This window comes from Arctopsyche grandis, chromosome 6 (genome assembly GCF_051622035.1).
Source record: "Arctopsyche grandis isolate Sample6627 chromosome 6, ASM5162203v2, whole genome shotgun sequence".
In the NCBI taxonomy this organism is placed as follows: Eukaryota; Metazoa; Arthropoda; class Insecta; order Trichoptera; family Hydropsychidae; genus Arctopsyche; species Arctopsyche grandis.
In genome coordinates, this window is record NC_135360.1 from 23,762,245 (window position 1) to 23,790,146 (window position 27,902).

Sequence of the window (27,902 nt, forward strand, 5' to 3'; positions counted from 1 at the left end):
TAAGTGTTGGATTATTTTTTCTGAAATTGTTCAATGTATTATATATTAGTGCTAAGTTTAATTGGCAATTGCAGTCACAATACTGGAACTTCACACTGGTTAGATCCACGGCTTTCTCGATTCCGAAAGAAATCACTCGCCGAGTGCAGAGAAGATGAATTACCATTCGGATGGGAGCGAATAGAGTGCCCTAGGTATGGTGCGTATTTCATCGATCACGTCAATCGACGCACACAATATGAAAATCCCGTGTTGCAAGCCAGACGAAGCATGAGGCCAAGCGGTATATTTCACACAAAAAGTTAACTCGAGTAATATTTTTCGATTTTAACATGCTATTTGTTGTTTATTTTAGATCTTGGGAGCGTTGAGAGAGAGGTGGATAGTGAAGGTATATCGTTAAGATCAATGCTTTCGAGAGATCCAGCACAACTTACTGGCCACAGATTTACAGTAACATTATTGAAATCATCTCAGGTAACTAAATATTTTATATAATCACAGTTTGGATTTATATTATTCAATAAATACATTTATTTTTAATTTCCGTAGGGTCTCGGCTTTACTTTAGTAGGTGGTGCTAGTGAAACTCCTGATGATGCGAGCGAAGCTCAATCGGCAGCCGGCTGCTGTGATGATTTCCTTCAAATTAAATCCATTGTACCAAACAGTCCAGCTTGGCTAGATGGTTTGTATATTCCTATACGTTTGTACTATTTTATTTTTTATGTATTTTGCAATAATCTTATAAAATTTATCAGGTGCTTTGAGAACGGGAGATTTGCTCGTTCGTGTCGGTAGTACATGTGTACTTGGTGTTGGACATGCCCGGGTAGCTAGGCTATTTCAAGAAATCCCACCAGGGACTTCAGTGACTCTGGAACTTTGTAGAGGTATGTTTTATTCCTTCCTATGCATTCATTTAAATTTCTTCATTTTTTTAATGTTAATTATTCTACAGGTTATCCTTTACCGTTTGATCCAAACGATCCAAATACGCGAGTTCTCACAACTGTAGCAGTCGAAGGTGGAAATTCTTCTAGAATGAGACATTTGACTGATGAGTTAAGAGAACGGTAATTATTTTTTGTTGATGTAAACGTTACCAGCGCTTTTGAATGAATAATATTATTTATACTATTTTTAGATTTAATTTAGAAGATGGCGATAAACAATCTCAAGGTAGCAGTTTAGAACGATCAAATAGATCTGCTATGAATCGTTCCTACCAGCGTGAACATTTAGATGAGCCAGATGAATTGATGGAAAGGCCCAACCATCTCAATAGGTATTCCTTATTACAATTTTTTTAAATGTAACATTTCTTTTCTTCGCTCGTGAATAACATTTGTTTTATTTTTATTAGATCTTTTGAACTTGAACATCGAATGAGTCAATTGAATAGATCATTTGACATGGATCGCCTCACTGGAGCAAGATCTTCTGCAGTAAACAGATCATATGATTTAGATAATAGACCGGAAACACATTTAGTAGACAGGTTACCAACTAGGTGTCCATCTGCTGATCATTTACTTCTAGATAGTGTTTCTAGTCCATATATGCGTTAGTATTATTATTTTGTGTTCATACATACATATGTACATTTGTTTTTATATTTGATCATATTTCTTCTTCTCAACCTTATAGAAGACGGAGGTGTATTAACTTTACGATTGATGAAAGGCGCAGCTGGATTTGGTTTCACAATAGCAGATAGTGTCCACGGTCAAAAAGTTAAAAAGGTTTAAATTATTTATGTATATTTATAATATATACATAATTCAGTGAAGTAATTAATTTTTTATTAAATACTAACAAATTTATTTTGTAGGTTTTAGATAGAGTTCGATGTGGTGGTCTTAGGGAAGGAGATTTACTTGTATCAATAAATCAAACTTCTGTTACTAATATGTCTCACGCACATGTAGTTCAGGTAACATCTCATGGTATTTGTTTGTTATAGTTTACGTGTTTTGAAATTGATTTGTTAAAATGTAATTAATGACTTTTTAGGTTTTAAAAGATTGTCCTCAAAAGAAAGAAGCCACTATCAAAGTTGTTAGAAGGCCAGGCTATCATTCAAAGTCTTCCGGTTTGAATAATCAACCTAAACAAACAGGAAACACCAAATCAAAACTTGCCAAAGACATCTCAAGTTAGTTCTATGAGATATACACATTTATGTTAAAATGTGAATGTTATTAAATAACCTTTTATTTTAGATTTGTTTAGAAGTAAAACGCCTACTGCAGATTTATACAGTACTCAACAAAAAGAAATACTACCTTCTAGACCTAAAACGCCACTAGTAGATACTAGAAACATGAGCGCTGCAGATAATTACATAAACCTTGGTAAAAATAAATCGTCCAAATTTTACGATTATGATTATATTTCTCCTATCCATGTGTACTGAATACAAAATTGTTTCAGGTATTGGTTACAGCCAAGAAGATCTCAACTCTGCATCGACTCAACAGATCTCACCGAATTCGTCATCCTCTTATAAATTTATTAAGAAGCGACGGAATAGTTCCAATTTGAATACCCCTCAATCGCTGCAATCCTCTATTATTCACAATAGTTCAAATAGCATTACTCACAGCAACGGAGGAAACCTAGAAATCAATACGAATGGTAATTTAATTTCTCCGATGAGTAATTCTACCCACTATAGAGGCAGTGGGGTCGGTGCAACGAATGATACTAACAGTAAATTAGATTCTGGTAATCTATCGAATTATGGAAACGACGCTAGCGAAACAAACGAATCTGTAGGAGCAATGTTACCTTTAGTGCAAACTATGACTTTGAATGAATCGAATATGGTAGCAGCATATGGAGGTGTATCCAATGGCAACAACGCCAACAGTATAGCTGGTGAATCAAGTGACAATGGCGGTATATACTAAATTAAGTCTATTTGTTTTATATACATTTTTTAAATATTTGTTCTATATTCTGTATCAAATCTGATGCAGGATTTCTAGAAGAAGGACCCACTACGTCAGGTGTATCTGTCGGTACAGGTGGCAGTGGACGTGGTTCAGCTGCGGGTTGTTTCAATTGTTACAATCCTGGAGGAACGGACTCCCCATTAGTTGCAAGAAGTCATCTACAACAAAAAGTAATATTTGTTGTAGCATTTACAACTATGCTGTACTGTTATTTTGACCTGCATTGATTTTAATTTATAATTTTAGAACCTTCTTATGCCTCATCATAATTATGATGTCATATCGCCGGTTGCTGTCAATTGGAGCACAGTTGACATGAATAGTCAGGTATTGAATAATGAATAATTTCATTATATTGTATTTACCTTGTAAACCCACTGTACATTGTGTTGATGCCATGAAAATTTATTATGAATGTTTGCAATGATGTGAGTCACACATCTAAAAATATTGCATTAATTTTTTTTAATACATAGGATGTGTTTTGAAACCTTGAGTTTAAAAATACATACATCGCTTTCATAATAACCGATTGCACAATCATATAATATATACATAATTTCGCTATCATCATCTATATAATATCACTATTCTGTGTGTCTGTCTGTCTGTCTGCGATAACTCTCGCCGTATTATAATAGTCGTTTCGATTCGACATATCTACGTCACAGTTAAAACACTGCCAACAAAATCTACGAATATAATAAACATAATAACAGATCAAGAAAAAACTTTTATATATACTGTTTGCTACCAATGTTTCCTCTAGGGCAATAGTCTCAGACCATTTAGCGCCATCTATTGAAATTTTATTTAATAAGTTTTAATTATTTTTTCTATTATTTATACGGGTCTGGTTCACTGCATCGAAATTCGAAAGATCGAAAAGCAAAGATCGAAAATCGAAAAATCGAAAAGAATGTATGCATGGTAAACGGTACTATGTATGTATATATAATATATATCAGTGGCGTGCGGTGAAATTCTCTCTCTTTTTGTCGTATAGCCTTACTTAATGTGCACGGGCAGGATACAAGAGTAACAGCCTGTTCCTCTTGTATCCTGCTCGTGCACATCAAGTAAGGCTATATGACAAAAAGATAGAATTTTACCGCACGCCACTGATATATGTATATACTACCCGCTCTTCATATGTATGCATGGTAAACGAACAAGAATAAAGATTTCGATTTTTCGACTTTCGATGCGGTGACAGTCACCGTGTTTATACATATGTAGGTATGTAAATAGGTAGTTTTTAGCATTTTTTTTCATATTAAACAATTAAATATAAATTAAATATATTTAAAAGGTATTTGAAAAAAATACGAATCGAACACAGGACCAACACATTTATTTTAATTTTTTTTAATTAATAGCTTAATATGCCATAACTCATGCGATGATATTTCATCGGGCACAACACTAGTGTTACATTAATAGTACATAATTAATTTCATTAACTGAGTTACTATTTGTCTTTATTGATCATAAAAAAAATATTTTCATGTCTAATAATGAAGATGGAAGAAATTATCGATCCTGAGGCAGATATTGTAGTAGTATTGGCTAGAGGTGCTGCAGGGTTTGGATTTCGTATCGTAGGCGGAACTGAAGAAGGTTCACAAGTGGCGGTCGGTCATATAGTTCCAGGTAATTAATTACAGATTACAAACCTTGACCACTGTTAATGAATTCTTTGATTAATTCTGATATTTTTTAATAGGTGGTGCATGCGATTTAGATGGTCGCATTTGTCCTGGAGATCTCCTCACTTCTGTCGACGGTATAAGTACGTTGGGTGTATCACACCGTACTGCAGTAGGCAGCGTATGTCAGGCTGCCACTAACGGACAGGTATCTTTTCAGTTTGTAATATGTACCTGTTTGACTTTTATTGAGAAAAATGAAACATGATTGTTTTCGATGTAATTAGGTCACATTGGGAATTAAAAAAAGCCGTAACAATAACTTAGGACTGCACATGGGGAATGTGATGCCAGTTAGGGCAAATCAGCAGCAGCAATATATAGCACCCATTCAACAAAATCACATCCTCATTGATAACGGACATGCAAATGCTGAATCACCACTCGGAGGTCCACCAAGACAATATTTGTAAGAATAAAAGGTTTATGTACATATGTGTGAAACATATTCGATCATTTTTATACATATACATAAAAAAAATTATGTTTCAGACATTCCAATTCCAACACGTCTGGAAATTTATACTATAATTACTACCCAGAGAATAATTATGTTTTAAATGGAGCCTCCCTTCCTTCACACGAAAGGTACTTAATACGAGTTTTAAAATTGTAGATGATTAGTCACATGAAAAAATTAATTTCTTGACTGCACCAAACTTTTAATTTTTGTAATTAAACATTACTAGTATTTCTTTTTACTTTACAATATTACTACATATTATTTGATTTGAAATTTTTAGAGTGTCATTATCAAATGTAAATTACGATCAAACTGATGGAAATTCTCCATATCCCAACTATTACAGTCAAAATAGTCCAGGTTATCGTTTACCTATCACAAATTATATGAAGACTGTTCAAGCACCGTATTCCTCATCTAATCTGGGATATGGAGAACAAGGTTTAGGAGATATTGGTAACTTTATTTACAAATATTAAAACAATTCCAAATATTTCTATGTAGCATCTTCAAAAATACATTATTTTAGGTCAGTATGGTAATGTTGGAACCGGTGGTGTTCCATATGACGTTGTAGTACAAAGAAGTGAAAATGAAGGTTTTGGATTTGTAATAATATCATCCACTAACAAAGCTACTAGCACAATAGGCAAGTTTAATATTTCTTTTTGATATTCATATTATTTGAAGGATTCTAAAATATAATTTATTTTTTTATTACAGGACAACTAATCACAGGATCTCCGGCTGCTCGTTGCGGACTCTTACACGTCGGAGATACGATACTTGCGATAAATCACACACCCATTAGAAATTTGTCACACGGTGACATAGTTACCCTGATTAAGCATAGTGGATATAGTGTTACATTGACTATTCAAAGCACAGCCCATTGAAACTAGTGAATATGCGAATTCAAAATTTCGCACATTAAAATATCAACTTTTTGTATAAAGTGTCACATCCCAAAATTTCTTGTCCAGGATAATTTCTGCTCATGGTTTTTTACATAAGGACTCGTGTAAATTACCATTGAGAATGGATGATAAATATTGTGCAATACCTACTGTTTTTCTTGCGAAATATGCAGTTTATAATACGAACATTGTTTTAACATTTGGACTTCTGTATTATTTATATTTACTTAGATTATTTGTAAATTTTAATGTATAAAAAGAGAGGGACCAAACGCAACTACACTCAAATTCATGAAACCTGAATAATAAATGATACCTTGCCGTATTTTAAGAAAAAAAAAAAAAAAAAAAATAGAAAACATTTGCAACACACATAATCAAAATATACAAAAGTAGCTTAGCATGTATGCATAATTTAAAATAAGCTATATTTATTTTATATCGTGTTTTAGTTATTTTTAATTTATTTAACTGTATTACAATTATTATATATACATATATACTTATTTATAAACAGGACCATACCATTAAATATTCATATGGTTTATTCAACGTTTTACTGTTGTAGTTGGTAACTTAATATTACAATTGTATTTCTATTTTATGTATAATATTTTTAGTGTAATTTACCACAAGACTGTCAATATTTGTGCCTTAACATAAAAATCCCATTTCAATTATTTTTAGGGCGAAATTGTTATTGTTATTCCCTTTAATTTTTATGTTTTAGTATATAATAGTACGATATACAAATGTGGAAGCAATATTAAGTGTAAAAAATAAATTATATATGAAATATAATGAGTTTAATTACAGTGCCCCCCCCCCCCCATTCTATTGAAAATCTGTCAAACACATATTTGATGGGTAAGTCATGGCCATTCGTTTCGTTATTAGGTTCAAATACCTAAACATAGAGAAAAATAGACGAACAGCGGTCAGTTTGACAGTTCAGTTGAATTGTTGATTTGCACTTGTCTGATCTGAATAGTTTATTTGTTAAAATGATCATCTTCAACTTTTCTCAAGCATACTTTTTTAAGTCGAGGTATTGTTTTTATTATTTATTTATAATATACGTATTTTATTTTTTTTACAAAAAATATTTAAGTAAATATTTTTTTTGTTTAAAAAAAAATCATATTGTATGTAAATTAGCAAAAATATTTTATTATATAATTTAATTATTTTACATTCTTATTTAAATTATATCGAATGTATGTAACTTGTAAACTTAAACAACAATTTTTTTTTTATTATAATTTAAATAAATATATTTTCATATAAAAAACCTCAGTACGTACATATGCATAAAAACTTAATATCCATTCAAACTTTTTTATGTAATAAAATATACATATTTATTTTCAAGACATGTTATTGTAACACATACATACTAATGTTTAGAATATTTACACATCTGCTTGATCATAAATATTTTTGTGTGCTGATAAATATGTTACATCCGGTATAAAAGCGAAATAATACAAAATTGTTCACATCAGCGACCGAACAATGAAATTACGTTTTGATTATAATTTATTTTCCCATCGACATAAAACACATCCTAAATATGTACACATGCATATTTAACAGGTAAATGGAATTTTTCAAATTCACCGCACAACAGGAGCATTGTAATGAAAGTACCGTGAAAAATTTTGCTGGCATTGTAACCGTATCAGTGAAATAAATTAATTTTGCACCGTTTTTATGACGCGTTGCGCTAATAAAATGCACTTATGTGTGTAAATATGCCGTGTGACAAGTTCAATGTTGCAACGTTTCACATTCAACATGCTGCACTGCACGATTGTTTACAATAATACAAGCCATTACTTCTTTGTGTATTCTATGGATGTTTTGTGTTTTAACTACATATTTCCTTATTATCTCTTTAACACGCCCCGCCAAGTATTGTCACATTTAAATCTTTTCAAATGTTAGATTTTATTCTAACAATAAATAAAAAGAATAAAATGGAAAAACCATTCGCTTCATCTAAAAATACAATCGAAATATATTCAGCTTTTTGTAATGCACGTGCATAATGGTTATTAATTATAATCTGTTTTGCTTTTATTTTTATTACTACGTCACGTGTGTGAATTTATTATCGCACAGATGTTTTGTCTCGTAGCGATTAAATGCTATATTTGTTTATTCGTTTATCACATCAAACCATATTTGCATTTAACTATGAATTGCTGGATAATGAACTCTGTAATCTAGTCCAATCTAGGTATTGCATATGATATTGTATTTCTCATTAAGAAATATCATTTTTGCAGATACAACAATATACATACATACATACATACATATACGGTTTTTTTTTAATAAAAATAAGTGTTCTTGAACTAGCATGCTGATGTTTGATCATTTATTTTGTCTTAGTGAGAATTCCTCAATTTTGCCTTATTGGCAAAGCAAATTTGTATTTACATATTATTCACGATATTTGATCAATAGTTGTATGATTTATTTTCTTATTTATTTGATCGAAAAATTTCATCACCATACTTATTATTCGGAATATATTTTTAGCACCACCAGGAATTGATTATGGCAAAAATAGTTTTGATTTTCAATTCAATTTTTTATAAATTTAATTCAATAATTTCAGCACTAAAAGTTTTTGTTTTTTCACTAGTAAAACTGATAATGATTTTTATTTGTTTACTCTTGTTTATGAGATATGTGCGTTTAGAAAAATGCGCAATTGTTACAGAAAAACTGTGACTCAAAATTAAGCATTGTTGTTCTCAAAGTTAGCTAATCAATAGTCAGATGTTTTATTTTATTTAATGTGTTTTCTATTTTTTTTAAATACTTATCTATAATAAATTATCTAGTGAATCTTAAAATCTTTTATACATTTTTCCCTGTGCTGTTTATGTATTTATTTGGCCAGTTTTTTATATCACCGCGTTTATAAGGATTGGTTTTTTATCTTAATATTTTTTTTATCTAATCGTACTAGCACAAACGATTAAGGGTGAAAACACACCGCGATGAACGTTGCACATGGTTTTTTTAGATAATTTTAAAGGTGCAAAAAAAATGGGCCGTGCCTTGCACATATTCTTGGAACACCCAGCACGCACTGTCCCAAAATGACCCCCTGGAGCGTTTTCGATAAAATTGTATCTTTGTATTTATCCTTGCTGGACAATGATCGATAGCGGTGTATCCCATATTTGAAGAAGTGTAGCAGAACTTGTCGACGTTCCACGTGCCACGTTCCGTGCTGTGTGTTTTCGACCTAACTTTTTTAAAATTCAAACTTAGTAAGATTGACTAGTCTCCGCTCTGGTATTTTTACTTTATCTATGTACGTAGAAACAATAGATGAAGTTTTGTGATCATGCGAATATTCGAACTAGTTTTTTTTGTTGTTCAGTGTAATCACTGATAAAGTGGAGATATTAACTTAATTTTTACTGTTTTGGGTTAGGTTTAGTACTTATGAATCTCCAAGACTTTGGAGCTGAGTCCGAAGCTGGAATACGAAACATTGTAGTAAAAGGATTGTACCATGAACTGTAGTATATCTGAACTACGGAAAATTTTGATTTGAAAAAAAATTATTTATAAAAATTTACTTGATATTTTTTTTGTTATGATGAATTGATATTTATTCACTCGATTCCAGATCTTTATCTTAGATAAAGATTGATTTCCACAAATTAGGTCTACGTATCGTTTTCCAATCGGTGCGTCATAATTGCAGTGGATTTGCAGGAATGACGTTGCATGCGATTGCATCAGTCGACACACCGTTGCCTTGCGATAACTGTACAACAGCCAAATTATTACATATAGTGATGTGTTTCTCATATGTGGACCAACCCATTGTTGTAAATTCGCACACCTGATCACTTATCTAATTTATTCTAAAGTCATCACATCTCATTTAAGTTCAAAGTTATAAGTGAATGTACTGTTATGAATAAAAATATGAAGGCTTATGACATAAATATTTTCCAATTTAAATTGGTGTAAAGCGGAAATGAGTGTAGTAAGGAATGGTGATTGAGAATGGCATTTTATAATTGAACAATCACCAAAATAAACCAGTCCTTGAAATTTTTGACAATTATTAAATTCCTTGTTTGTTAAAGGTCACTAATAAAGTACTTCACTATCGATCTGTAGAGCATTTTTTGAGTGAAAGGCTCAAATCAATTGTGCCGGTCGGTCGTATTTTTTATTTTTTAACCCTTAAATGTTTAAAAAATTGCAACACAATTTTGAAACCAATAAACAATTAACAATAAACTTTAAAATCGTTGCCATACGCAAATTTAATGCACCCATAAAATTATAGCATTAAATTACACAAGCACATGACCTTTCAGATCAGATGTGAAGTTTGCATATTCAAATCATAATTTATCGTTTGCATTTATTACAATTTTTGTAAGTTATTATAAATACACTAGTGTTATTCCCGTTGATTTCAACGGGTGTTTTCGGAAAGGAATTGATACACGAATTAAAATAAATTTATATGTTATATATAATGTAAGGTAGTTTATAGGCGCGCTCACGTATTCATAGTAAAAAGTTGAGTGTGCGCATTACACGCTCGCCGATCCAACCCGTTCACCCATTCGAAATGATGAATGTGTGTGTGTGTCTTCGTGGATGTGTGTTGTGTGTACGTTCCCAGGCATGCTTAAGCACATCTGACGCACACGTCACCCCTCGCTCGGCGCTCAATATCAGGAGCACATGTCAGGCGCTCCACACCCTCCCCCTGCTTCCTCAACACGATCAGTCGTCACGCCACATCCCTATGCATAACGTATAGGTACTCCTGGTATTCTAAAATTTGTTTTTTTGTAATCGCCATACTTGTCTGCGCGTCCTCCACATACATCGCGTCCGTTTTTATATATATTGCTAGAGTTGTACCCGATGAAATATCATCGCATGGCTGTTGGAATATTAAGTTATTAAATAAAAAAAATTAGTTGGTCCTGTGTTCGATCTGCACGTGGTCGATTTTTTTTTCAAATTCTTTTTAAACATATTTAATTTAATATCTATGTTTAATATGAAAAAAAAAATGGTAAAAACTACCTACCTACATATAAACATTATAAAACACCAATAGAAAAATTAATTAATTAATTATATTCGTACATTTTGTTGGCAATGTTTTAGCTGTGACGTATATTTGTATGTCGAATCGAAACAACTACATATTATAGTAAAGCGAGCGTAATCACAGATACACAGACACAGAATAGTGATATTATATATGTATATATATTATTATATTTATGACCAATCGCAAAAACATGTGAATATAAATACATAGTTCGGTAAATTGGATAAAATGCATTTCACAAATGTACAGTTTATGTTCTTAGAACAGAAAATTTTCTTTTCATAGAAAAGTTCAAAGTCAATATGTACGTGTGAAGGTTAAATGTTTGCACCAGTACTTTTTCCATCGAATTTACCTCATAAGGTATGTCTGTATGAAATGTAAATATTGTTCATATATAAAGATTCCAGTGTGGTGGCACGTGTGACGTGACATATGACATGACACACGACACTCGGTCAGTGTGCAAAATAATTGTAATATTTGAATATGCGTGCGTGGACGGCGTGTCGTGACGTCATGGAGGCGCGATCCGTTTCGACCAATGGCGTTGCGAGTTGAAGGGGCTCGCCATCGGCCATAACTGGTTGCATTGCGACACCATCTTTTCTAATCGCGACGAGCGCCGTTGCGCTATTTATTTCTGTTCGTTGTGCAAATAAGCTCGTTGTCAATTTGCTGCAGTTGAGATCCATAGAAAACGGCACCCAAAGGGATAATTTCTTCATCTTATTCTATCCCCCTTTTTGGTGGTGGACCTCATTCAATCACAAGGTTGGTATTACTGTTCTTTTTTGTGTTGAATCTATTTTGTTAAGCCGATTTTAAAAACGTTTCGCTAGTTGTTTTCAATATGGATATTGAAAGTGATAATGACGCCACAACATTTCTTTGGTAAGTGTTGTTTAATCGGGTTGGCAATGTTTGATATTCCATTTTGACTATTTCAAGAGCTCTTCAATAGATTACATTCATTTTTCAAAAGTAATTCGAAAATCGGAGAATCATATATTTTAGAAAAAAATACGTCATATATTTTTAAGTAATATATACATATAACATCGAAGTTTTATCTTTTACACTTCTAAGTTTTTTGCACAAAAAAAAATTGCAATGACGGCCAAAGTCGCAATTCCATTTTTTTGTAAATTTCAATATATATGTACAAACTTTGATATTATCCGTAATATTGACGTCACTGTTAACACGGCATTGTGATTATGATTGTATCTAGTTGGCAAAATCAATAAATCATTTCGTCGCCAATTTTTGATAAAAAAGTTTATTTCAAGTTCGGTTTCAGATTTGATAAACCGTAAAGATTTCAACTCTGGAAAATCTTTGCATTTTCTGTATCATTACTAAACCAGACATTGTAGAAATAAGCTTGAATTAAATATGGAGATAATGTCGCCCACGACAGATCCTTCCTACGTTTTTAAAAGATATTTATTCAAGACAACAAATTTTTCTCATTTCTCCAATTTTTTTTTTGTCGTTGTTAACCCTTTCACTGCTGACGTCTTTTCTGTTGAGAGCCCGCCACGCTGAAGATTTCGCCAACATTTCCAACTAGAATTATTTAGAAATCCAATAGAAAGCAGGTATAAAAATTGTAGCTAATTGTATCACCACCCTAGATAACTACCTTCGAGGATTTCGAGTTTTGTAAAGGTGTGTTTAGACTCTCTAATATATCTTGCAACAAAATAAAATGAACAAAATAAGTCTATTAATGAATGTGTATTTTTCCAAAACTAGTTCCATCTTCTTCATTGATGTTAAAATGTAATGCTCACAATCTAAATGCCAAGCCACAATCAAAAATACTCAGCAGTTAGCGATTTCCAAGGATAAATTCTGCTATGGTTATAAATTCAGAAATTCCGATGTCTACCAGTCTTTATAAACATTGACACGGATGACATGACCCATGTTCAATGCATTTTTTTTTCAATGATACCTGGAAAGGCTTAGCGGGTAGTATTCTTGTTTATTTTTATTACTAATTATTATTACTAACCTCTTCTTAGTTCGGGAACGATTTTTTCGTGTGACGAAGTTTGGGTTCTTATCCGATCGTTTTCAAATTTTGTCATTTTGCTCGGATTGGTCATAAATATAAGTGGAAATGACGTCCGCCATTACGATGGTGAAAAATAATCGTAATAGACACGTTTGAAAATACTGCATCTTCGTTCACGGTGACGTCTATCGTTCACACCTTCGCATTTGTCCACACTGTTCTGATCGTTTTTTTCCCTTTTCGCCCCTCTCTCGTTAAGGCAGATTGAGCACTTTGCCACACTCATGATCAAATTTTACGGAGAGAATTGGTGATTTATCAATTAGGTTTTTTTATATACATTTATTTTGTTATATATTGTTACACAGTCAAAAAACAAACTCCGATATGCGTATTTTAGGCTGATGAACTTGTTGGTAAAACGCCGATCGGCGTCGGTCAGCATTCAAAGGGTTAAGACTTGTATCGTCAATGCTGGCAGGTTTAATTTTGTATTTTAATTAGTTGCCTACAAAATTCAATTATAAAAAAAGGTTTATCTTTTATCTTGTTTTCCTCTTTTCAAAATATCTTCATATATAATCACAATGCTGTAGAGTTATATAAATTCGACGAAATACATATTTTTCTCTCGTAAGCTTAGTCAAAGTTAAACCAGCTTTCGATTTCGTTTGTGCAAAATTGAGCTCGAGTCTTCTAATTTAGTGTACTGTCTTTGTCCGATAAATTATTGCTAAATCATTTGGCATCGCATTTATAAAGCATTGCCAATGAATGTCGAGACAACATTTTATAGTGTGCACTCGATGTCAATTGTGTGAAATTTTTCTTTTGTATGAATGAAAATAACATGTATCCGACGAATATCCCCATTGATAATGTTTGTATTACATTAAGCATCTTTAGAATAAAATAATTGAACTAATATGCGCAGGTACATACATACATACATACATACATATATAGATTTGTATAATATAATATATATGTAAGTATGTACATCGCCAAACGCGTCACAAAACAATTTTAGTAGTCGGTGCATTATTTTAGAATGCATTTTATTTTTGTTATGAAGCCCCTGCGATGTTCATATGTTCAATGTACACATTTTACAGTTGAAAACGACACATTAAGCGTTTTTATACATTTGCGCAATTTTTGGCACTGTCGACAAACATTAAACTGGCGTGGAAAACATGCCTTAACCGAAACTAAATGGGTATGCTTTTAAGCTTATAATAAGTTCTTGAGAATTTGCAATGTGTGCATATTTAAACCAATGTCCAGTATGACCTCTGTTTTACTGTGCAGCTTAAATGAAAATTGATTCAAATGAGTACCGAAGGAATCACAACAGTACACTCTATGATTGCGAACATTTCTCTTCTCTTTCTCTCTCAATCATCTTACTTACATATCAGTGGCGTGCGGTGAAATTCTCCTTGTTTTTTTCGCACAAGTGAGCGCGAGTAGGTTACCAGAGGACTACGTGACGTCATACCGAGTCCCCTTGTATCCTTTTCGCGCACACGTAAGTAAGGCTGTGCGACAAAAACAGGTAGATTAGCCACTGGTATGTACGTGTGCAATTTTGAAATCACTTTAGTATGTGTTCAGAATACGTCCGTATTTGTTTTATAATAGGTTTAATTTCTGAGTGATACGCACCACCCCCCCTTAATTTCTCACAAATGATTAAAATTATCTTCTGATTTCTTTCTTTCATAATGTAGGTATTATATATTCAACTGGTTGATTTTAGACACCAAATTCATAAATCAGATTCCTTCGGGTGTATGTACACCTACATACATAGTACATATGTACCAATATATTGTTCGACTTACATATGTAGTCTGCTCCCATTGGAGTACCAAACCTTCACATATCGGTCTCTCCTAACACTTTCTGGGTAATCCTACTGGGCTTTTAATCTTCCAGATCTACTGAAGGAATCGGCTAAATTTAAAATGTTTAGTAGATCAATTTCTATGAATACTCTTACATCCATGTTATACATGTACATACAAATGTACTAATGACATGTCGTGGAAATCTACTTGTTTTTATCGTCCGGCCTTACTTACGTGTGCGAGAGCAGGATACGAGGGGACTCGGTATGACGTCACCTAGTCCGTTTGTATCCTACTCGCGCACACGCAAGTAAAGATGTGCGATTAAAACAGAGAGAGATTTTCACTGCACTGATATCAATATTATGTACATATACATACATATTAGTAGTCTTCGACGGTGGATGGATTTTTTTCGCACAAAAAATGGTTCTGTATTGTTAATTTCTTAGAATAACCATGCTTTTTTTCTCTCTTGCGTTGAACACTAATTGTTATTATAAGGTCTATTGTTATTTGCAAAAGAATCCGCGACTCGCTGCCCTTTATATATTACTAATATGACAATTTCACATTCAGGGACACTACTATGATATTAGTGTCTCTGAATGTGAAATTGTCATCTTTTGATATTTCCTTATTTTTTATTGTACCGTTGTATCACTGTTTCTAAATTGCGACAAGTTTTAATTTTATCTTAGGGTCATTATGACGATATCCATTGGTCTATCTCTGGCTCTTTTTCAAGTGTGAATCTGAACTTGAATCCAAGAATACTCATTCCTCTTCATATATGTATGTATGTATGGTGTGTAAGGAAACACGTCGTATTCCCCTATCATCAGGGTCGTTATCATGGAAGACAGCTGCGTTTCAACGTTCGTGACCGATCCCATATCACAGACAATTTTATAAATGCGAATGCTAAAATTAGAAGAGTGCACTTGTACGCTCTGGTGGGTGTATGTCACATGTGTACACGTGACCACCTTGGCAGACGTGGTAAGAAACATGTACATTCGTTGAACCGATGTTTTTTTATTATTTATTTTAGGTTTTAGACGAATCGGTTTGAATGTTTTTACACTAGAATGGTGTAATTTTCGCCTTTCTGCCAGCTCATGTTTGATTTTCATTGGGTGATGTAAAAGTGCGAATTGGGTGAGTTTGCACAATTCAATTGAATTGAATTACTTCGGGTACGTGACAGGTGAACTGTCGCCAGTCGTATCAATCATTTCCGAGCGTTCGTCAGCGGTTTGTTGCTCTACAAAATTACGCAAAGCACACACCCACCCAGTAGTGCAGCAATGTCACCTGGGTCAACTAAACGAACAATTGGCACACGAGCTAGGCAAAATTGCCATTAAATCTACAATCATTACGGCCCGAATTTTTTTCCTCTCGATAGCCATCTGAATTATGCATGGAGATGGAGATGTTGATATTGCGACTCCGTATGATATCGGTCGGTTCTTTTATTACAAACCTCCTTTACGTTTCACATGGTCTTCGTTTAAGAAGTCATTTTTTATATCTCTTATCTCTTATACAGAAGTGAACCGTGGATGTTTAAAGTTGAGAAGAATGAAGAAGAATTTGAGCAATCAAGTTTTAGTGTTATCGAGGAATGATCCGCATCAATTTTTTTCTAAGCGCCCCTAGAAAATTTTTTAAAAATGGGTTATCATCCTCCTTTTTCCGGGCTTGGGACCGGTAGAAGGTGGAGTTAAAAATAATGTTTGAACTTAGAATGTAGAGCCGCTTTTAGCGTTCTGATCTAAAATTTTGTAGCACTTTCGGCGCTCTAATTTTAAATTTTGAATCGCCTTCGGTGCATTAAGTGGCACCCTAACATACTCGGCGCCCTCGGGCGCCGCCTGACCCAGCCCCATCCCCCTAAAACCGGCACTGCATCTTCTAAACTGAACGAGAGACAATTAAGAATAAAAAGAAAATTATTGAAAATAATTTTACTGCCCAAAGAAAAATTAGCTACTTAGGACTGTATATAATATTATGCTCCAAGAAGTCGGGTAGAATTCCGACAGACTATTCGAAATTGAGAAAATATTGAAGCCTGAATCGGGCTTGAAGAAGATGATGTTTACGAATTTTACTTATGACTGATTTTGTAGCGTTATCCTTTAGAGCGGTATCCTTTTGGGGTGGAGTAGGTTGCCAATTGGTAACACATTATATAAATTCAATTATATCTAAAAATCTAGCGGAAATATAATAAACAACGTTCTCTTTTTCCACTATTAACCTAACATGTCCTTGGCACATGCACCATTTTTACTTTATTTTTTAATTAGTCAGTGGGTGAATTTTGATCCGCACGGAACATATTCAACGCTAATATTAGAAGTCCATTGATTTAGTACTCATAATTATTACAATCAAAATGTCTTTCCCTTCTTGTTAAAACTATATTTTTTGAATTATTTCAGATTATAAATTAAATTATATATCATTTCAGATATTAAACAAATTTTTTTATAGAAATTTCCCAGTTCGGCTTTTGAGAGATATTTTTCATTTGTGCCCTAATTACCATCCACAATGTTTAGTTAAATTGAAATCTTGCGCTTTTGGAAGGAATGTTTTTACTATATATATACATACACATGTAGTTCTTTGTTATAATTAGACTTCGGCGTTGGCTTAGTGCTCTTTAAATAACAATAGACTTCTCCATTAGTTGACAAAGCGAAAAAAGCATGGTTCACAATAGTAATTGACAATAGTGAACCGTATTTTTTTTTACAAAAAGCATCGTCCAAACGCCATCCTTTATAATTATAATATTGTTTATTTTTCCTTAAATCTGATCTGATTGCTGACTCCAACGGCATTCCAATTGCACAACGCCTCAAACACAACATATGTACATCATCATATATGTATATAATATCGCTAGTCGGTGTGTCTGTCTGAGATAACTCTCGCCGTACTATAATAGTCGTTTTGATTCGACATACATATGTACGTCAGAGCTAAACCACTGCCAACAAAACGTATATGATATAATAAAAAAGAAAAAAATTCTATATATACTATTTGCCACCAATGTTTCCTCTAGGCAAATAGAAGTCTCTGAACGTTTACTTCCATCTATTGAATTTTTTTTAATTAATTAATTTTTCTATTATTTATATGTATGTATATAAGAAGGTAATTTTTGCCATATTTTTTCATATTAAACAATTAAATATAAATATTAAATTAAATATATTAAAAGATATGAAAAAAATTCGACCGCGTGCGGATCGAACACATTTATTTAATTTTTTTTTATTTAATAACTTAATATGCCAACACCCATGCGATGATATTTCATCGGGTCACTAGTACGGTAAACGGGTTACATCCCAAATGTGAATCGCTACCAGGATAACAGCCGCTACGAAAATCGCTCGCTTGGATTTCCTGTCGCATGAAAGTTCGTCGAACAGGAAAATTGCCGTACAGAAAACAGCCCAAATATTGCTCAACAAATGCTTCTTTATACGAGATTTAAGCAGTTTTGAGCAATATTTGGGCAGTTTTCTATTTTTTCTAATTTCCCTTTAAGATATTTAGATTTTAGATATTCACCCACTAGTACAATAAATACTAACGAAATCTTAAATGTAATAAATTAGTAATTACACATTTACTTAAAATTCCTATGTAAACTCTATTTGAATATAAATTATTTTTACAATGTCAAATCGAAAAGAATGCATTGACTTTCTTTTGCATTATGAGTGACGCCACCGTGCAGTTTCTAACGTCAAATTTTCACCATAGAAAGTAGCGCCGCCTAGTGGCGCGATACGGTAAGCTCTTAAGATATTAAAATAGGGGCGACATTTTGTAATTAGCCCACGGACAAATATGGTGAAAGTCACTCCGAGATCCTGTCTGAACCGAATGGTTGTTGCCCCCTGCAAACCAAGATGAATCTGAATGTACAAATGCGGTTTTGAGTAACGTCAGTACAGCGGCGTCCGTGCTCGGGAGCGGTCAGGTTTTAGTTGCGCGGGCGCAAACACTATCTCACGTGTACAATATTATACACATATTTAAATATTGCGCTAACTGTCGTTTCACACGGAGAAACCCAGCAAGGTAAATTAGCATTGTCGTCTGCGACAGATTAATTAGTGCGTGTGTATGATTTCGTCATCGTCTTTTGCCATCTTCATTTTTTTTGTGTGCTGTTAAACTTTGCAATTGTGCAATGCTGTTATCATTGTGTTTATATTCTTTAACAATCCTACGTCAGCGCTCGGTCGCTGCCAATGGAAATGTCGAATTATAATATTGCTTGCAGAACGTTGTCGAGAGGCTCACTCGAAGGTGACCATTATTTTCAAATTTAAAACATGGACTTTTATCCAAAAAGATATATTTCTAAAAACTTCGCCTTATAAACGCCGTGAAATATAATACTGAATAATTAAACTTCTAATATAAAACCGGAGATTTTTGACTTGTAAAATTCGCTAGATATGTCGTTAATCATAAGTATTTAAAAAATAAAAATCATAATCAATGGAAAAAACATCTGACTATTGATTCCAATTCTCACTTTTAGCACAATAATACTAGATTTTGAGTTATAGACTGCAAAATCCAGAAAACTGTAAAAAACGCGCATTTTTTTTAAACGCTTATATCTCATAAACAAAAGGAAACCGACAAAAATCATTGTCATATTCGAATTTATTGGGTAAACTTAGAAAAGATTGATTAGTCTGCGCTCTGGTAACTTAAAAACGTGATTTTTTGTTGCTCAGTACCTACTATTAAAAACGAACAAAAAATCATGGACGCACATTTATGAATGAAGACAAGATTGGTTAAAATTATATTTAGTGACTAACAAATATTTTTAAGTTTCAATATTCAATTGCGAAGAAAAAAGTCCGTCGACAGGTGCATTAACCGGAAACGGTATTCGATCAATTTTCAAATATTTTTGTAGGAGATATTATTTTTACTGAAGAATTTGTATATTTTTATACATCTATTAGATACTATTGGTTAAGAAAGTGTACTAGTTTTATTTCACGATTTACCTGGACAGATACCCAAAAAATCAGTACTGTACTGGTAAAATCAGTACGGATGGTCACCTTATATTATACATAAAATTCAGCGAAGTTGTTATAAAATTCCAGCGGCGCTGGAAATTTTGAGAAGGAATGCTTAAAAAGTGATCAGCAGACGACATATTTTTTTTAATAACACGTTATTAATTCATTGCGTTTTTAATAGTAAATAAGAAATTTAGAATTTATTAATTAGAAACTTTATTTAATTTAATTCATTTAATTTCCCCTTAACTTGATTTTTTATTATTATTATGAATTTGTTGCTTATAACCTAATTCAATGAACTAAAACAAAAGTTCAAATTTAAAAATATAAAATCTGACTTCTATTGTTTTTATATTTCATTTACCATATTTTTGCATTGATAATAATTTTTTTTTTATATTAGACAAGGATTTTATTTAAATGATCAACACGCACTTGCAACTTACACTTAATAAATTTAACCCGTAACTTTAATAAATTATTAATATTGAATTATCAGAAATAATTTAAATGTTAACATTATTTTTTATTTAACGTAAATTAAATACGCTGTAGATAAGTTTTTATTGGTTAGTGTTAAAAAAATTAGTCAACTTGAACTTTTGGCCAAATTCAAAATTGACTATTTGGAGACAAAATAGAGCTCCCAACTTTAACTGCTCAATCCAGCTTTGGTCTGATTGTAATCTCAATATTCGCTTCTAATAAAAGAAAAAAATGAATCAATATGCTACTTTTATTTATATAAAGTTTAATTTGCTGAACGTGCAACATCGACCTTTTTTAGATCGACTGATCTTTATATGCCAATTGAAGTCGATTGGTTATTTTTTATTACCTATCGTTCAAGTCGTATCAATTTATTATTTATGATTCGTTTAATTGCGAAATTTAGCGGTGAAAGTCCTTACATTCTCCATTCGGTAAACTGGTATGTAGCAACATTTTTTGTTGGGTCAAATTTTATTTGAAAAAAAAAATTGCATGCATTTTTACACGAAGGTATGTATATGTACATACATACATACATATACCTACATATGTATAACAAAGCAACTTTCAAATGCGGTTTCGTTTCGCGATAGTAATAATAACAACAGTTTAAATATAATATTAAGTTATTAACTAATCATGCATTAGTATTAACGTTGGTGCACCTTATCTATATGATTCGCGATAAGCGTTTACGCGTGCTTAGACAGGCAATTATTTTACACGGATTTGCATAAAATTATGTGCAATTGTGTGTGAAATTTTAACGTCCACTGATGTTTTTGCCGAATTAACATGATCCAAAAAATATGCACATACACTTATTTTCTTGTGCAAAAAAATAATTGAATAGATTTTTGGATTTTGATCTTTTGGTCATTTACTTGTGATAAAGTACAAAAGTACAACTTTTTATATGTTATTCTTTATCTTCGTTTTACTCGAGCAGCTATTGATGTTCTGGTACATAACAATTGGTTAAAATTATACTCTTTTCGTCATACATACATACATATATGACGAGTATTGCAAATGTGGCTTCTCTTTCTATCGCGTTAAAGCATACTGGAAGCACACATACATAGATGGTAGTGTACTTTTAGTTCAATGAAATTCTACTCGATCCATAATAATATAAAACAATATTTTATGTATGTAAGTTTAACTTTAAATTTAATATAATCAACTCCCGATTTTTTTATAAAGGATTTTGGGACATTATTATGATTTATGTAAGATTTGCCACCGAACTGTACGATACGGGCACGTTCTTAGCCTCCTGTGGTGAAAAGTCTGTATGGTTTTTTTTTCGATAAGTCTCTCCTTCACTTCTTCAAATATATGAATCATTAATACCGTCAAATCTGTCGATACAAGGGTTTTGGGCTTGGGTGCCATAGCATAGATTATGCGTGCTAGCATTTTTTTACACGTGCCGCGTGCCTTTCTGTGTGCCCTAAGGTGCAAACACACTGAATAGTACGGCATGTCAGTGCTCGTGGTTTATAACTAGGAAGGGCTTTTAACCGGGTCATTGATAATTATTTCTCATTATTTCGACAAGTTTCTCCTACATTTCTTGAAATATAAGAATCACCGTTATCGATCACTGTCAAACCTATGTCAATACAAGGGTAAAATATCACCGAACACACTCCAGGAGTGATTTGTAGGAAGATCATGATGGCACAGACTAAAAATGTCAGCGATTTTTTGCATGTGCAAAACTATCTAATAAAAACACGTACCGCGTACAATTAGGCGAAAACACACTGAGTGGTACGTGTTTTTTTTTTAGATAATTTTAAACATGCGAAAAAAAAGCAGCACTCCTAGCCCATATATGTACATACATGGTACACAGTACCAAAAATCACCCCCTAGAGTGTTTTTGGTGATATTTTATCCTTGCTTGACAGTGATCGATAACAGTGAATCCCATATTTGAAGAAATGTAGGAGTAACTTATCAGTTGCATATGGATATGCATACACGTGCGACCTCCTAAACATATACATTCTGCACGTGCAACTACAGCCGAATTCGGTTTGGGGAACACCCACTCTTTACGATCACGGAATAAGCTAGGGACGTGACGTACCATACCACTCGGTGTGTTTTCGCCCCTATGTGTGTCTGCACCTTTAGTTAGATATTTCGGTCTAAAATTTGATCAAACAAAAGCTTAAATATTATTAATAAAGCATATTTCGGATATCTTCATCTCATTTTCAGAAGGTTTCTTATATACTTAAGTACATGTACTTGTAATCGAATCAATGATAGGTATTAATTCTTTTGCAACAGGACGAATCGTATAGTATCTCATTTTCAGAACGTTTCTTATATACTTATGTGTTTGTAATTGAATCAATGATAGGTATTAATTCTTTTGTGACAGGGCGAATAGTATAAATAGTAGTATGTATTTAAAAAATGTTTGAAGAATTCTAAAGACAAGTAACCTATTTGACCACTTGATAGCCACGCGTAAAGAAAATTATTGACTTTTTTCAATTTCATTAGTATCACAGGATATGTTTAGATGTCACTGAAAATTCCAAAATTAATTTCGAGGCATACCCTTAAATACGAAGGAGCGCGCACCGGTGCGCTTATGGCGACGAAGTAGCTTAGTTTTGCTAGAGCGTTTCCTGTTATTGTAAATTTCGTGTTTATAGGATATTCCGCATTTGTTTACACGCTGATATCGACAATTGTTGCATCGGTTTGACCAGCAGAGTTCGATCCGAATGTCTCGTGTTCCGATATTATGGTTTTTTCGAGCTGTTCGTGCGCTCGTCGCGTCTTCTCAAGGTTCTCATGGGATCTGTCCGTCTATCTAATGACCCTTATTCACATTCGCGTTTGTGTTGCGAATAAATGTTCCACACAATCGCAACACAATGCAATTTAGTGGTGTATGATAAATAGGAACTAAATAGCTGGTGGCGGGTTGATGTGAGATTTCCTAGTTCGCGACCGGAACAGACTTGCGATTCCAAGGCAGTACATATGTACATTACTCACTTTGTACAATTCGTTACACATTTTCTTTATAATTCAAATTTATAAAGTGGTGAGACGTTTCAAGCGGTCGTATAAACAACCTTCGGTATGACAAATATGTTTTTTTCTTTGATTTGATTAAATTCACCAAAAATACGCTTACAATCAATTTTAAACAATAGAAGTATATGTACATATAGACAGATAAGCCACTTTTTACGAAGAAAATTAAAAATCATAATTAATTAAAATATTATTTTTATCGCGTTTATGATAATTTGTTCCGGGTATTAACGGATAAAATGAAGATTTGGTTAAAAAAAATTTACAACTTTTTGTCCCTTTATCAATGTAAACATCTTTTTAATACCACTTTATTGTGATTCCGTATAATTTTATATTTTGACACAATTGAAATATAAATCAGTTCGAAATAAATTTGCTGAAAAATAATATTGAAACGGAAATAAAATCCAGTACATACGTTGTGACGGAATTCAATGACGAATCACCTTGCAACACAACATTCCAATTAAGTACAAGCAACTATCGTAAACCTTTTATTTTAAGAAACATTATAGAAGTGAACTATTCTTTGGCTACATAAAAGTAATGATTTTGAGATCAATTAATCAAACTTATGATTATTAAAATGAATTCATATGGAATTGAAAAATTCTTCTTTGACAACCTCTTTGTGTTTATCATTAAGAATTGCAATTCCGGTCTTCAAAATTTAACAATCGGTAAATACCGGTAAATTTTAAAATTTATCGGCTATTACTGGGAACTATTTTATCGAGAAGTCCATATCATCATCATCATCATCATCTACAGCCGCTCACCATCGACTGCTGGATGAAGGTCTCTGCAACACGCTTGCAGTCGTCTCTGTTTTGGGCAATTCTCATCCATCTCACCCCAAACACTTTCCTAATTTCTTCTACCCATCTTCCCTGCGGTCTTTCTTTTACTCTTTTGCATTCTCTCGGGTACCATTCCAACAATTTTTTGTCCACATTTCATCCATTCTTCCAGTCACTTGGCCCGCCCATTGCCATTTCAATTTCTTTGCCACTATGTCCACTAACTACCCTTATCAAACTTCTCACCCACGACCCACGTGTTCCGATTCCTGTCTTTCCTCGTTATGCCACATATACGGGCATATAATTGCATAATACTGCATTAAAAATTGATACAAATTGCGTAAATTGCGATGATTTGTTAAAATAAAATATAAATATGTATTATTACGAATTTAGTTCAATGCATTTATATGAAATTATTCACCTGAGATTGATTTTCAATTATTTATAATTCATTCTATAATACGTAGGTTAACATTTTAAGGAAAATTAACTAGGAAAAAAAACTTTTTTCATTTATCGGTAAATACTGATATACCGGTAGTAGGAAAAATCATTTACGGTTTATGAAATTTGTCGGTAAATTGCAATCCCTATCTATCGTACAAAATATGGAAATTCTTGTTTGAAATTACATACATATGTACTTGGTTGTATGGCGGGCTTTGAAATTCCATTAGTATTTTTCTTATTTACAGATATTAAACGGTGGTTTGTATTCAATATTATTTTTAGTGTTTTAAGGAAGAGCTCATAAAAAATATGGTTGCTGCGCCCCTGGATTCTGACGTTCGGTTCAGTCCTGACGGTCCGTCAATGGGGTAGTTGATGAATTGATTTGATCCAATCCATTGTACATCCAGTGAGAAGGCGTAGTAAAAATTTCGCTCATCCGTTCTACATTGCTAATACTTGTATCAATGTCACCAAAGCATAGTATATTTTCGACGGTTACGTACTTTAATCACTTGAGACGTTTATCCAGTTGCGCTTATTATGATTAAGTATGTATATTATATAATATGTATGTGGAAGCAGGGGCGTCATTTGGGGGGGGGGGGGGTTAGGGTGGGCAGCCGCCCCCCCTAGATTTGAACGGGACTATCCACGTTGTTTAATGTATTATTTTGAATTTGAATTAAAACACTAAACCAACAAAAATAGAATATTGAAAATCTTTAGAACACTGTCAGGTATAAACACGTCGATTTTTCTCTGAAAAAAAAAGTTAACTCGCTATTATTATGTTATTTTGTTTTGTTGTTTGTCTTGATTTAAAAGGTATTTGTTAAACTCGTTTATTCTTTAAAATTATTTTTTGTTATCATGTGAAATTTTGTGATCAATAATTTTTGTGATCACGCGAAAATTCGTACTCGAGATTTTGACTCATTCTCACTATTTTTTTCTACCCTTTAAATATGTGTGCTCTTCACGACAGAATTCAAGTACATATAATCCTTGTATCATTGTGATGAAAATAAAAAAAATATTAAATTTAACTAACCGGAAGTAGGATTTTTTCAAAAGTAGAAGTAGAAATTCAAAAATGTTGTGACCACACGGTTTTTCCACACCCCTTAACTTATCAAGTTGAAAATTTATATTTCTATTCTTTATGTACTAACTTGATAAGGTTTTGGTCAGAACTCAATTTTATTAAATAACTAAAACTTTTTTTGGACCGAGCTCATCACACATGAAGATTAAATCCATCTCATTCGTTGTTTGGGTGAGAGATTGGAGGTCCGCAAATAAAAATACGAGAAATAAAATCAGTTCAGATTGAACCGATTCAGTAAAATATTTATTTAAAACCTTTCATGAAAACAAAAAATAAACACGAACATTCAGAAAAATATAAGTAACACATCTGTTTCTGAGATTAAATAAAGTAAGGCGGACCTTTTTAACAATTCGCTCCATGGGTCAAACAATTTCTAAGAATTTTACCCAAGGCATACCTTTCAAAAAACAGAATATACTAACCTTTTTTTCAAAGTAGCTTATTGCAGCGATTATTTTATTGCCCACTAAGCTACCCAAGACATAAGAAATAAACGTAGCATTCATAGATCCATAGTATTTCATTTATCATTAAATTCATAATATTTTCTAAATTCATACTATTCCTAAATATAAGGGGGGCGAGTGCCCCCCCATGCCCCCCGAATGACGTCCCTGGTACATACATATGTATACCAAATAGTATTATGTAAATATTTATTTTGTTCGTTTATTTTTTCGTCAACAATGTCACAGATCGTTGCTCCCTCGTCCAATCGAATGGCATATAGAAAAACTTTTCGCACTTGCCAGTAGGATAAGTATTTTTACCTGTCACAATGCCAATTAATCTAAAATTATCTCACGTGTGAAAAAAAATCTCACATTCGTCATTCAAAACGAACGAATGAACGTTACATCAAACGACTTCTTGTTATACTCAACTTATCCCTTATTTCAAATATTTGCATTAAGTGTGTATATTTTTTGGAACTAGGCCATGTATTCAGTCGAGCCAAGATGCAAACAGTACTTTATTGTTCCTATTAAAATAAATCCCTGTTAACATAACGAAAATATTTTATATACGTCTGTAAAACTATTGTTTGCTTGTTTCAGATCGGACACAGCAGATGCGACACCTCTGCTCGAGTACTAAATTGACGCCAGACATTGTGGCAAAATTTCAAATTTTCGTTTATTTGAACACCGTGTTATCACCATGAAGAATATCATTGATCCGACCATGATAGATCTTCCAACGTGATTGTCGAAGATCGCCCTTAATCAAGATCCGCCACAGCAGTTGATCGTTCGATAGTGACAAATTAACACATAAATTAAAAGTGCTTATATAATAATATAAATCTGTATTTTAACGTCTCAATAGCCATACGTAATATAGAGACTTAACTGTGCTCCAGCTTTAAATGTGATATTTTACATACAGATTTTTTCCAAAAAAAAATCTGTACTCATTTAAAATCCCAGCCTTAGCAAAAGCTTTAATATTAGGTTAATTAAATATAATAATTAGTCAAATTATCATTTTTTTATAGTGTTGTGATAAAAGTAGTGGGGGTTTTTTCAGTATTGTGTTTGTAGTTCGATATTAGTGTTATTTTAAATTAAAGAATGGCGGTTTGCGATCGTGTCTGGATGGATTCCCAAGCCACGAATGTAAACAATCAAAAGGATGCCATTTTATTTCCGAAGAGGCGGAAATCAGCGCCGCTGGTCGGCCATAACTACACCGTTTTGTTGGTAGCACTTCCGTTGTTATTGGCGGGAGCAATGCTGCCAATCGCCTCAGCTGAAGACAGAAGCAATTTACCACCAACTTGTGATAGGTATATTGAAATTATCTTCTACTATATTAAGTTGAACAT

At 32.9% G+C, this 27,902-nt stretch overlaps 2 protein-coding genes across 22 annotated transcripts in view; both read left to right on the top strand.

The window, feature by feature from the left end:
- The window catches only part of Magi (membrane associated guanylate kinase, WW and PDZ domain containing protein magi), a 28,308-nt gene extending 21,929 nt beyond the window's left edge, over positions 1-6,379 (top strand). For 3 of the 14 annotated variants that reach the window (XM_077433889.1, XM_077433891.1, XM_077433890.1), the window contains exons 4-24: positions 75-283; positions 356-477; positions 553-688; positions 762-893; positions 962-1,076; positions 1,148-1,288; positions 1,367-1,566; positions 1,651-1,745; positions 1,835-1,936; positions 2,017-2,158; positions 2,226-2,357; positions 2,437-2,904; positions 2,985-3,130; positions 3,207-3,287; positions 4,484-4,613; positions 4,687-4,817; positions 4,897-5,078; positions 5,162-5,257; positions 5,413-5,588; positions 5,662-5,781; positions 5,856-6,378. In XM_077433889.1, coding sequence (XP_077290015.1) covers positions 75-283; positions 356-477; positions 553-688; positions 762-893; positions 962-1,076; positions 1,148-1,288; positions 1,367-1,566; positions 1,651-1,745; positions 1,835-1,936; positions 2,017-2,158; positions 2,226-2,357; positions 2,437-2,904; positions 2,985-3,130; positions 3,207-3,287; positions 4,484-4,613; positions 4,687-4,817; positions 4,897-5,078; positions 5,162-5,257; positions 5,413-5,588; positions 5,662-5,781; positions 5,856-6,028 — 3,229 coding nt within the window. In that variant the 3' untranslated portion in view covers positions 6,029-6,378. Of the gene's footprint in view, positions 1-74; positions 284-355; positions 478-552; positions 689-761; positions 894-961; positions 1,077-1,147; positions 1,289-1,366; positions 1,567-1,650; positions 1,746-1,834; positions 1,937-2,016; positions 2,159-2,225; positions 2,358-2,436; positions 2,905-2,984; positions 3,131-3,206; positions 3,288-4,483; positions 4,614-4,686; positions 4,818-4,896; positions 5,079-5,161; positions 5,258-5,412; positions 5,589-5,661; positions 5,782-5,855 lie in introns of all 14 variants that reach the window. The other 11 variants (XM_077433895.1, XM_077433897.1, XM_077433896.1 and 8 more) reach the window with 7 other exon arrangements.
- Positions 6,380-6,944: 565 nt separating this feature from the next.
- LOC143912957 (trehalase-like) overlaps positions 6,945-27,902 on the top strand; it is a 33,890-nt gene continuing 12,932 nt past the window's right edge. For 3 of the 8 annotated variants that reach the window (XM_077432427.1, XM_077432424.1, XM_077432430.1), the window contains exons 1-2: positions 19,030-19,163; positions 27,133-27,863. In XM_077432427.1, the coding sequence (XP_077288553.1) occupies positions 27,649-27,863 (215 nt within the window). In that variant the 5' untranslated portion in view covers positions 19,030-19,163; positions 27,133-27,648. Of the gene's footprint in view, positions 7,098-19,029; positions 19,164-27,132; positions 27,864-27,902 lie in introns of those variants that run through there. The other 5 variants (XR_013260670.1, XM_077432428.1, XM_077432426.1 and 2 more) reach the window with 4 other exon arrangements.